General features: G+C 45.8%; 1 protein-coding gene across 6 annotated transcripts in view; it reads right to left on the reverse strand.

Moving 5' to 3' along the window:
- The window catches only part of FYN (FYN proto-oncogene, Src family tyrosine kinase), a 204,055-nt gene that overhangs the window by 3,598 nt on the left and 187,648 nt on the right, over positions 1-12,809 (reverse strand). For all 6 annotated transcript variants that reach the window (XM_019735019.2, XM_019735015.2, XM_019735017.2 and 3 more), the window contains one exon: positions 8,812-8,943. In XM_019735019.2, coding sequence (XP_019590578.1) covers positions 8,812-8,943 — 132 coding nt within the window. The remainder of the gene's footprint in view (positions 1-8,811; positions 8,944-12,809) is intronic.

Raw genomic sequence — 12,809 nt, forward strand, 5'->3', positions numbered from 1 at the left:
TTTGAGCAGTCTTTGGTTTCATAGTATCTCAGAAGGCACAAGGCCTAAACCTGCAGAAATCCCTTGTCCCTGCCCTTGCCAGGAGCCTGTACAAACTGGAGGAAAGACAAGCAGAAGGTCTGAACCTCAGAGGGTCTGACAGGTCCTTCTGGAGATAGTCACAACCCGTCTCCCCCCCAAACACCTTGTAATGCTTTATTCTGGCACTTGGACTGTCCAAAATGGCACCAAAGAGTTTAATTAAGCATTCTTCTATTGCTCTGTGGTGCTTATGTCAGGAAACGTTTCATTAAAAAACAAAAAACAAAAAAAACACCCTATTCAAATGGAAAGATTTCATGTATTTTTTTTTTTTTTAACTCTAAATTCAGTCTCCACCGATGGAAAGTTTAATTGACCCCTTGGGTCAAGCCTATTTCTCCAGTGCTCTGCCCAAGCCTAGGACACAACAGATACAGCAACTTGACCCTCCACACGTAGTGTCTCCCGAGGCCACCTGATTCCTGGGCAGTAGGCGACCAGGACACAGAGCTGTAATTCGGCCCACGCAGGACCAGGTTGCTGGCAGGCCAGTGTCAGCTCCCACCTTCCCTTTGCCTTCTCATGCCTTCCCTCCACAGGCCTCTCAAAGCATGGGGAGCGCAGGTAACCAATTCCATGTAACGGGCCAAACAGAAACATACCAATGACAGCTTTGCTAGAAAAGTGGGGTATAAGACAATGCAACTGGCTGACAATGACACTGAATGGGAGTAGCTCGTTTGCAACCCCCCATAAACCAGAACCCACACGTGCTGACCTGATGAGCTGGTACCTTCACAATGGACTTTGCAACAATAACTGTATAATCAAGAGGTGCCCACTTAGCAAAGCTGAGGCGAGTTTTCACTTTACAATAACCAAATAGCCAAATTAAGTGGATCGTGTTCATATTTTAAAAACAGCATGACAACACAGCTACAAGAACTTTAAGAAAGCGTGTATTTCAAGAGTTTCTTTTTTAACCAAAATGGATTTTACTTGGTATACTACTGTAAGGTTGAGCCTATTTCACTTTTTCTTTTTAGAAGGTTTCATATTTTTGTACCAAAGAAAAGCGTTGTATTTCCCCTCGTGTAACCACTTGCCCCAAGACACTGGCTTTCCCTCTACCTGGGAGGTGAACGGCAGGGATTGCGAAGGGAATATGTAGGAGCAGAGCCCAGGACGGTCAGAGAGGCTTGAGCACATGAGGATACTAGGAGAGAAGAATGTTTTTATTGCACGGACAGCGAGGGAGGAGGGCGCTTGGGAATGGTTTTCTTTTCTTTTTTCAGTGGGGAGAACGCCAGGGGAGAAACAGAATAGAAACTTTAAAATACCACGTACATGGGCATGTTTTAGGGAAACCCTGTCATCAGCAATTTGGGCCTCCAGGTTTCTGAGCTGCAACAGAGGTCATTTCTCAACAGGAGGGTGGTCTCCACCAGCCAGCGGTGTTTGACTGTGGAAAGTGCCATATTCCCAAAGTGTGTCTGGGTGTGTTTCCCGGTTCTCACCATCACGTCAGAGAAGGAGTGAGGGCTTGGCAGCCAGAAGCACAGACACACTGCCCAGTTTCACTCGAACGCTGTCCTCCTCTGCCCCCACCAGAGCCCCTGGCTCTCCTGCTCCCTCACTGGAATCAGTCAGGAAAATGGGCCATTTCCACGGGTCACTCTCACAGGGCACAGCTCAGTGGCACTCAGTTCACAGAAAACCCATGTAGCCTGCTGTGCTGGGGTTTGCTTTCAAATTCCTCTTCCCTAGATCCTCCATGGGGGGCCTCCTGTTACCATGGATTTCAGGCTTTCCAACACGGTCATGAAGGCATCATTTCCAGTCAGTCTGCCCAAAACACTACAACTGACATTCTCCAGCCAAATGGACTACACTCACTTCCTGACGTTATGACTCTATTATCCTTTCTAAGTCATTTTGCTGGCTTCTTCTGGGTTTCTGATTTCGGGTCAAGTTTCCAGCTCTCACTTTCCAACCCTACTACATCCGGTTGCCAACAATATGTATTTTCATGGGTGTGCATTTTCTTTCCCTTCTTTCCTTTCTGTCCCCATCCCCCTTTCTTTTACACTTTCTTATTCCTCTTCTTTGAGCTATATATTAACTCAGTAGAGTCTCCTCTCTTTTCTTTAAGGTTTTTCAGATAAGGAAAAAAAAATCTTATTTTCACTGGCAGAGCCACTACTTCTGACTGTATCTCTCATTGTGTCTGTCAGCAGGTAACCTGACTTCCCTGGCCTCAGTTTCTCCACTTGTCAACAAAATATCTCAACATTCACTGTGCTTTCAGCTGTTTGGAAAAAAAATGTCTCGTATGAAAAGAAGACTATTTGGCTTTATAGCTTTCCGTTTGTGCAGTTTCCTAATGTAGATCTCAGAGGGGCCACAGCTACACAATCAGGGATTTTAACTGGTATCTGTTCAAGTTCGCATCTGGATTTGACTGTGGGTTGCAGGAACCTGGATCTTGGTGCCATGTGAATAATTAAGCAGTTAAACAATGGGAATGATGTTCAAGTTATTAGACCCGCAGATTGCTTCTGCAAACTGAGCCTTCCATTCCGAGGAAATTACACTCTCTTGTGCATACGACCTTCCGTCAGTGGCTCCCTGGCTTCTCGGCCTACATCCTATAAAAAGGCCCTTCTAACTACTGTCTGTGGGGCAGCAGTGCTAGTGTGGGGAGGAAGGAAGCAGGGCTACGGTGATGGTGCTTGCTTAGCCCGAGCACGTGCCATCAGCTCCCCACATGCTCTGGTTGTCTTACTGGGCAACAAGCAGGCTGCTTCAAGTTAGGTTTAGGTATAGGATCAAAATTTTGGGCAGACAGATGCTGACCAAAGAGGACAGATGAAAATAAAGGAGTGACCTTGAGAAGGCACAATAATGAGAAGCTTTGCTTCTTTCCCCCAATCTTACCAGATAACCCGAGGACAGCTATTTTTATTATACCCACTGTATTCATAAATACAGAAATGATGGCTATTCGGGTACCATAATACACAAAGGTCATTCAAGGTTGATAATATAGTATCATAAAGAACTCTTTTGTCGCTGAAAAGGAGAAGTGAAAAAGAGGGCAAGGGTGCGCCTGAGGAAGACCGTGGAAATGCACAGCTGAGAACGCGGAGCAGCAGGACGCAGGACGCAGGGGGGGAAGTCCCCTGGGCTGCTGCTGTCTTCTCTTATTCTGCTCCATTTACTCTCTACTCCTCTTCCTTGCCACACTGGCCAAGAGAAATCGTGCAGGAATCACGTGACAACATGATTCATGCGCAATCCATGCAGGATTCCCTCTGAGGGACTCCCCATGAGCCGACAGGAAAAGCTCCAGGGACGGTGGATGGGGCCAGGGAGGGCAGGGGCAAAGCACTCTGGGCTAACATTAGCGGTTCCATCCTGTTGCCCATTCTCCTGACTGGAGAGTCCTAACCTCTTCCTACACCAAGAAAAAGCTGCTCCTGTTGGCATGCTGGGCACAGCAGCAGGTGACAATGATGGGCTGCTGAACACAGGGGACCATATGACTGCAGTGAGGGCTCTAAGGCATCTGAGTGGGGCAGAGGGAGGACAAGCGTAGGACTTCTTTAAGGAAGGTGCTAGTTTCACTAATTTCCCTTGCCTCTTCAAGTCATTATCAAGTGACTCGATTCATTCACGAAAGTCAGCCAGCTGTCACCTGCTAAAAGATTGGAAAGCATTTCAAATGCATGATAAATGTGATGTGTTTAAGAGAACGTTCCTGCTTTGCCAGATCCTGCCAAACTTACAAAGCAGATGTTTGTTTGAGAGCCAGGGCACAGGATGGCCAGGACATTCTGCCTGGAATGGTACTGGAACAGGGCGTTTGAACTCACTACAGGGTCCGTTTCCCAAAACAACTTTGAGGACAGAGACTATCTCATGGCTGGGAAAGGCTCTGCAAGCTATGGGGCCAAATTAAAAATTCTTGTTTCAAAAACCTCATAGCCATGATCCTTTTTTTTTTTTTTTCTGTCCGATCCATCCATCTGTCCATCCATCCACCTCCCTTAAACTTGTTAAGAGTCTACTAAGGGGCAGACTCTGTGCTGGGCATTGGGAACACATAAACGGAGCTCTCTTGCCCTCAAATTGTTCAGAGCTACTGGGAAATACAGACGCCTAGACAGAGGCTTCAATACAGTCTACTGGGTATCATGGAAGTAAGCAGAAGGGACAACCCATGTGGTCTGGATGAGGAGAAGGCTGCACAAAGGGGGTGACACTTGGGGTGGGCTTGAAGGATTCTGAGGCAGTGAAGCTGAGAAGAGAGACTTGCATGTTCAAGAGAGATCCGTTGGTGTAAAGGGTCGGGGAGGGGCAAGAGAGAAATCACAAGTCAGACCATGTCCCTCTCCCAGCAACGCTGCTGCTCGGTGACTCCCCTTATCACTAAGAGTAAAAGCAAAACTTCTAACAATGACCGAGGAAACCCTGTGTGATCTGCCCGGAGACCTGCTTCCTCTGCTCCCGCCCCACTGGCCTCCTTACAGCTCTTCAGGGCCTTTGTGCTCCACCTCCCCAGCAGAAAGGCTCCTCCCCTATGTACCGAGCTGGTTTCCGGCTTGCTTCCTTCAGGTCTTTACTCAGATATCACCGTCCCAGTGAGGTTCGCCTTGCCACCTTTTCCTGACAACCTCCATTCCCTTCCCCGTTTTATTTTTCTCTCTACCTGTTACCACTACCAGCCAACACTGAATATACTTTACTTATGTATCTTTGTTTATTGCCTGTCTCTTCCAAGAAGAATAAAAGTTCATGAGGGCAGGAGTTTTTGTCCATTGGTTCAATGCTGTACTCCTGGTGTCTGACCAGTAACTGGCATATAGTAGGTGCTCAATAAATATTTGTGGTGACTGAAGGAGTTATGAAGGACTAGGCAAAACTAAGGCGTTTGCAAGGCAAAGGGAAGCCAGGGACATGTTTAACTAGGAGAGTAAGATAACTGGGTCTGTGTTTTCTAGGATAGCAACTGGTGGTGACAATGATAGAATGGTGGGAGTGGGGTGGGGAGAGATTGGAAGCAGGAAATCCCACGAAGAGGTCACTGTATGAGTGGATGACAGCCTGACAAGGGGCAGTGGCCGTGGAGGCAAAGCAGAAAAGAAGGATTTGAAGGTGAAATGTCAGGTTAAAATGGAGAACTCTGATTTTATGCATCAGCCCCAGAAAACTGCTTTTATTTGTATTTCATTTCTCATCTACAACAATCCATCAGTAAAAAATCAGCTCTAAACTGGATGCAAAGAACGGCTCTGAACCTTGGCTTATAGAAAAGCAAGCTAGATGGCTATGCTGAGAATGCATTCAGGTCAGGCTGCTACCCGGGAATTTGTAAAATGGAGCTGTTCTTTGTCACACATCTCAAAAGCAACCTACTTGTCTGGTTGGGTGATGCAACTCCTCCCTGTTAATCTCAGTGTCACATTTCAGTATTTTTCCTGTGGTTTCAAGGCTCTCATTCAATTGGAGCTCGTCCTTCTCTCCTTCCTTTTAATCCATTCCTTTTACAAAAATTGCTAACTAACCAACCAATCCAGTATTTTGTCTCCTCATCCTTTTTGCCCTTCATCTGGTCACACCTCACATACTCCATTCTAAGTTTCTTCTCTCATTCTTTCTTGCAGACCTTCTTTCATGCTGGGCAAAAACACCTGGAAAGCATTTCCATATAAGTCACCACCCCCTCCCTCAACCGCCATTCTCACCTAACAGCCAAAGCACCTTTTCTCCACGCGAAGGCAACAGAGGGAAGAAGGCCATTCTCAGGGATGAAAGAACTCAGAAAAATGTACTTTCACCAACCGTTCTTGGAAAAAGAATTACTTGAACATATACTCTAGTCCACTGAGAAATCACTACGCAGAGGTGTCGGAACGGAAGTCCTGACGGACAGGGCCTGGGAGTCCGGCCGGGGGTCCCAGCAACAGGCCGGAGGACACAGCACAGCAGACAGTCCCTCAGCCGCACACTGGCTAACGTGGCCACACCAACACACAGGGAGAACACGGAGAGGAAGGTCCTTCCTTTCCTGGTGACATCTGGACGAAGCTGAATGGAACCGTCTGCTCCTTAGGAACTGTTATCCTTCATTAAGGTAAGAAGTCTACGATCGGAATCCCTCTGTAAAAGCCTCTCCCTCAAGGAGAGTTTACTGTGAAGTCCAATTAAATACGATTATGGCTATGTTAAAAAACAAAACAAGAAGCACCCATGGCTAAGAACAGGCCTGGGAACAATTTTCTGTGGACTTCTGTGGGGGAGGAGCAGCTTATGTCCCTGCCCTGCTGACACAGCTCCCTGGCCACTGCTGCCAGGCCCCAGGGCCTCCCCGAGGCAGTGGACGAGTGCTCTCAGGATGGGCTCTGGCCAGCCTTGCCAGCGCTCCCTCGGGCACCTCACCTCCCTCACAGCTGTCTTCTTCTCAGATTCATTGTCCTGCAGCTCCTTGAACTGGCGCCATCCTCTCAGGCCTTGGCGCCTTCCCACATGCCTGTCTTGTCTGGGACCCTTTTCCTTCTTTGACTAGAGGAGGAAACCCTACTTGCCTTCTTCTCCATGAAGCTGCCCAGACACAGCCCCCACTCTCTGCCTCGCTCACTGCCTCAGGGCGGCTACCAAAGCTCCCTGCACATGAGCACTTGCTCACTGTCATAACTACGCGTGATAACGTGGGCTTAGGTCTCACGTCAGACTCCTCTGCCATCCTCCCAGGACGCTGAGTGAAAGGCCCCCTCAGTATCTGTTGTACTTAAACCCCTGAATCAGGCGCCCCTGACCCCACCGTCAGCATCCCACAGTGGGTAAAGGCACGTTACCCAGGCCTTGAGGACGATTTCCTCTAATAATACATAACAGAAAAGGCTGATTTCTTCCTAGATTTGATGCCTATTTTATCTCTGTGACTGTAATGAGTGCAGGGGCTACATTTATTTGCTCGCTGTTCTATCCCCGGCACCTAAAACAGCACCCAGCTTCAGGAAGGTGCTCATCAACGTATGCTGAGAGTATGAATGTCTTGTTTGTACTTATTTCCCAGGTAGGGCGAAATGCCAGGCACAGTTCACACTTACTGATGACGCTATATGCTGAATGAACGAGTCCTGGTCTAAGTTGTGAAATGAGGCCATTCTCTTTATGCTAAAACCAAACCTGATAAAAAGACTCTCCCTGGAAGTACACACGTACCTTCCTTCTCTAAGGACCCCGCCCCCACCCCTTTGTCTGGGCTTTTCTGTGTGCGACCCTGGGAAACAAAAAGCGGCTTTGTATTACAGGAAGGCAAGGCTTCATAGCAACCAAAACAATATTAACCTTCCCCCCACCCCCCCACCCCCTTCCCCCAATTGCATTTAACACACCGGGTGATTATAAACCTGGGGAGGGGGTGCTCAGAAGAAATTAGTGCAAAATTCAGACAATAAAAAAAGGGTGCAAAACCTCGAGACCTGCACATTTTCCTCCCTGAGAAGCAACTCAGAAACCCCCGTGCTGTGCTCCCGGCCTCTGCAGGGCAGCCCTCTCTTCCGTGCTGGTTGGTTATTCCCACTTGCGCGTGGCGGGAGCAGCAGCCGCTGCAGCATCAATAAAATGGACTTCTACCCGTATCTCTAAATGCCCAGTGTGCTTCACAGACGAGGAATTTGTCAATTTGGCCTCTGTGCCAACCCGGCTCTCCTAGGAATCTCGAGGCTACACCAACCTAGAAAGAGATCCTCTTTCCTTCTTTGCATTCTCTGAAGATGGCCAGAAATAATCATAAAAAAGGAACAAAGGGATTACAAATTAATCTGCCCTCACTGGCTCCCCTGACTGCAAAGATACGATTACAAACCCAGGATTTGTAAGAGACCTCAATTCCTTGTTAATCTCCTCTATCGTTTCTATCATTGCTGTGTTTTTTAGAGCTCTTTTCTTAGGCAGGGGATGAAGGGGAGCTGTGTTCTTTCTTCACTCAGCAATAACTGAAAAATATGTCCTTAACATTTCAGAAAGCAGATCGTCCCTGCACTATCACCACTAAAGCGTGGAGGTGAAATGGTATGAGTGTCCTTTATGTCACCATCTGTCTAAATTAATGAATTTAAGCGTGGATAACCTAAACCTGTGGTTTCTTTGGAGACCATGAATTTGATAATCCAGAAAATTCCAGGGCCTAAGAACGTCATTTCTTTACATTATACTTGTTTTTGTATAGCATATTTCGACTGCCCTGAAATGGGCAGTGAGTGGCCTCTAAACTGCGTGTCACGTGTGCCTCTGCTTTTTCTGGCCATCTGGAGTGGGGGCCTGCAGACGGAACAGGTCCTGGCATCTTCCTGCCAGCTTCATTCCATGGGTCAGCGCTAGCGAGTAATCAGAAAGCAGTGGGGGTTTTTCTCCTTCTCTTTCCCAGAGGAGTCTGCAAACTCCATTCAGGCGGAGGTTCTGCCAGTGACAGTTCTGCTCGGAGAGCCACGGACATACTCCTCCTGAGAGAGCAGAGGGTCCACACACTGCGGTGGACTGAAGCACTCCTACCAGCTGCTTGATGACATTAACCCTGGCACATACTTCATGGAGGCTGTTTGTCTACATACCATGGTGATGCCAGTTCTGCCTTTCTCTGGCTAAATACCTGCCCACACTCCACACTCATGCTCCGCAGAAAGCTGAGGATGGGGCTTAGAAGGCAAATGGGGGGAGGTTTCCCCAAATGGCGTGGAATGAACATCTAACGAGAGGCCCACTTTGGCTGTGTCCTGCGCTTACCGGGGTACGGCACTCTTCCTTTGGTGACCAGCTCTGTGAGTAAGATTCCAAAAGACCACACGTCAGACTTGATTGTAAACCTCCCGTACAGGGCTGCTTCGGGGGCCGTCCACTTAATGGGGAACTTTGCACCTGTAGAAAGAACACCTGGTTACTCATCACGCAGAAAGCATTGCACTGGGGATGCGGTCAGGGAGGAAAAGCACTTGGAAGCCTCTTTTGCAGGTAGCAGGTCAGAGAGGAGGATGGGAAGGAGGTGAAACAAGGAATGGACCGGGACTGAGAAGTTGTCCTGCCTCTGTGACCTTAAGCAAGCCCGTTTATTTTTAATTTTCCCATCAGGGTGTTGCCCTTCAAAGCCCCTTAAAGCTCTGGTTTCTAGAGCTTGCATCTATGACCACACCGAATGCCACAGATTAGGTCTGGAGGTGGAGCTAACTTGTGAATTAGGAACAAATTCATAAATTTTTTCTTTTGCTTTGCAATAACGTTATATTTTAATAAATACACATAGAATTAAATCATAATGCTACTCTCATGAATCCTTTGGTATATAAGACCAGAGTTTGCTTTTATGAGGTACATGAAAACCAAATCAAACCACCATGCTTCTCCCAGGGTGGAGGCAATTTGCTGCAGCCCATGTCTTATGTTGAAATGGGCTATATCTCCCCAAGGCCTCCCACACCTGTAGCAGAGAATGATTTCACCTCTGGCTGCTTCCCTCCTTACTTCCCTCCTTACACTCTCTTCCCTCCACCCCCCCACCCCCCCCATACCGGCTATCTTTAATTCCGGGATAGTTTTTTCTTCTGCACTGTGTGATCCCTTGCTTACCTCCCTCCCTCCCTTTCTCCTACCAGCCAGGGCGGGTACTATTTAATATTTGTTTTTAAAGAGCAGTCTTGCCTCGATGACTGTCTTATGAATTTGGTTTCTCAAGGCCAAGGAGCAAATTTCACACCAAAGTCAGTAGAATCCTTTCTTTCAAATTTCTCTGACCATTCCTCTCTCCAATCCAAAATGAAGGATGGGATCGGTCCACCCTGCTCTTTACAAGGTTAGATGCATGTACCGGGAATTAAAATGGATTCAGCAGCCTATGTTCTCACACATTAGGCTCAGCAATTATAAAGCAGTTCCATACATTTCATTGAACAAACTAAAAGGAAAACACAAGGGATTTTTATTACTGATGTAAACACAATTATATGTTTAAAGCCTGTTAAATTTACTTAGGAGCTCCTAAAAAGAATCATACAAAGGCTAACAAAAATCAGAATCTTCGTAGTACCTTCTATAAAAAGTCATAACGCTCAAAAGTGGCAAACAATTAAAATCTTTAAATTAGCATGGTTTTAATAACCAGAGGTGTGATAAATCACAGCAATTAGATTTTGTTTTAAATACAGTGCATGAAAACACCTTTAGCAAATGTAACTGGAATTTTCTGGCAATATAATTTTACTCTTCATCTCTTCTATGCCACTGTGAAATGAAATTTAAAAAAAAATCCTACTATTTCATTATGTGACATCTCACATTAACACTGGAACAGAGAAGTTATTCTATAGTTTTCGTTTTGTGCACTGAGTTACTTGCAATTAGCTGTGTTTCTCAAGCATACTTATTTCTCCCTTTCTTTAAGTGCTTCATGATTCCACACACACAGGCCCGATATTCTCTGAACAGTCATTTTGTTTTAAAAGTTTCTTTCAAAGCAGTCTTCTCATACTTCCTCTCCTCGAGCATTCTGTTCACACAGCTTTGGACTCTGAGCCGCTGGGATTAATGTGATAGATTTTCTTTAGTGTGGAGAGCAGATTTTGCCCTGGACCAAACCTCAGCTGGAATTCTCTCATTTCAGAGAATTAAAGGTATATTAAATTTATTCCTATTTAAACCATCTCTTGAGCCAAATGGCTTGGAAATCTATGTCCATCTCTGAAGCAAATAGAACATTTTCCTCCCCTGTGCAGACACAAATCCTGCAATAAAATGACAAGTGAAAGGAGCCTTTCTGCCCTTCTTGGAATCATTCAACATCGGTAAAGGTATGTGTGCTGCGGAACGTAAACTTCAAATGTTGGATATGGGCATTTTGGATTTTCTGAGAGAAGATTTCACAATTTCAGATTAACTGTCTCCTCCACCCCCCGAATTTCAACATATCAGCCAGTTGTGCTAGTGTGCTTTATTATTTTCTCATTATAACATCTACAACAAGAATTACAATACATAAACCTTCAAAAAATAAGTTAAAACAAAGGCTGTAATGGATCTGTGATAGGAAATTGTTTGGAGGGAGGTGCTTTGACTTATTAGCAGGAGCTCACTTAAATTTATTTTGCGTCAGTTTTCTTTCTAAGATAAGCAAGTATTTATACCTAATACATCTTAGAGGGGAAACATAATATCTTTGTCCAATTTCTCCTACTTCTTTTCGGCCTTAAAATAGCAGGCACTGTTGACAAAAGAAGCTTCTCTAAAGATAACTCATATTGTCCTTTACAAGGAAGACAAAGATTAATAAATTAAAGCTGCTATAAGCTGTTAATCATTAACTAACAAAAGAATTAATCGATGCTCACTCTCCTATTCATCTCATTCCCTGGATCGCCCCTCATCTTGGTTTCCCACCTCCTGATGATACAGGTGCAGCTCCAAGTGGGGGAGAGTTCACCTGGGGTTTTGGGCGGGGGAAAGGGGTGTCTTTGCAAATGGCCATGTAGGTTGCACACTGCATACTCCAGTCTATGAGAACGGCGTCTCTAAGGTTGTCCAGTCCACCACCTATGCAATCCCATTGGTAGTCCTGTTGGGGGCTGAGATGGGTTCTTTCCTTGGATGAAGTCAGGAAAGCTCAGAAACCTGGAAGGAGGGATCTCCTGGGTATAGACACTGCCTTTCCCTTGAAAACAAAGTTCTATTCCCTCAGATATTTTCACAGATATTATGGCAGGCATAAAGTCAGAATCAAAGTTGTCCTCTACGCGGTATGGGTTTGCAGAAAAGAGAAGACAATGTCAGGAGACCTACATACACTACAACGAACTTGGCATTGTTACGTAACCAGTTGACTCATTCTTCCTGCATTGCTGTTTGGGAGCAGGATCAGATGGCAATGCAGTTTCGTTTCCTTTGCACGTTTTTTGGAGGAAATGTAGCAAACTAAGCAGGTATAATGAACTGAAAAAATGAAGGAATTATCATCACTCTGGTTTTTATATCTTACTGAATTACTTTAACAGTTTGGAATTCTTTTGAGCCAATAGACAAAGGCCATAAGTAATACATAAGTATTTATATATGGATTTGAAAGCCTCCTTTCCACTGAATGTTTGCCAGGCAATATTTGCAGATTTCACCACCTCCCAAGGTAAACTCATGGCTGAAAAGTCTGATTTGGTGCTGTCACTGGGGCCATGTCCTGGAACCACCATAAAAGTAGACTCTCTTTGTAGTTTAGCCTCGTACCTCCCTGGAATAGTATTCAGGACCACTTAGCCTTAGGCAGAATCATTTTCTGTGGTAAGCAAACACACAGTGTTTTAAATAATAATTTCTCACATACACCTCAATCCTGCTTCTCTAAATTCTGTTGAGATGAAAAACAAGTGGTGATAAGCGTTGTATAACAACAGGGGATCTTACTCACTCTCTTGGCTTCAATGACTGTCTTGATTCCAGTGATGCCTGCATTTGTGTCACCAGATGGGACCTCCCTCCCAAGTTCACGACCTCTGCAATGTCTCCACTGGGAAGTCTCAAAGGGCCTCTCACACACAACATTCAAAATTTATCTTCCCCACAATTCTGCTTCTTTTTCAGTGTTGGCGCCTTGTAAACTGCCTAGTTGATGATAGCAGCATGCCGGCAATGCTCGTCTGGATGCTGTGTCTATTTGTTCATCGCCGTGCACACAGACAGCAGCACACAGCCCGCCTGGAAAAGGAGCTCGACAAATCTGTACTGAGTCATCTTTGGCCCCGGCCGCT

This window comes from Rhinolophus sinicus, linkage group LG05 (genome assembly GCF_036562045.2).
Source record: "Rhinolophus sinicus isolate RSC01 linkage group LG05, ASM3656204v1, whole genome shotgun sequence".
NCBI classification, from domain to species: Eukaryota; Metazoa; Chordata; class Mammalia; order Chiroptera; family Rhinolophidae; genus Rhinolophus; species Rhinolophus sinicus.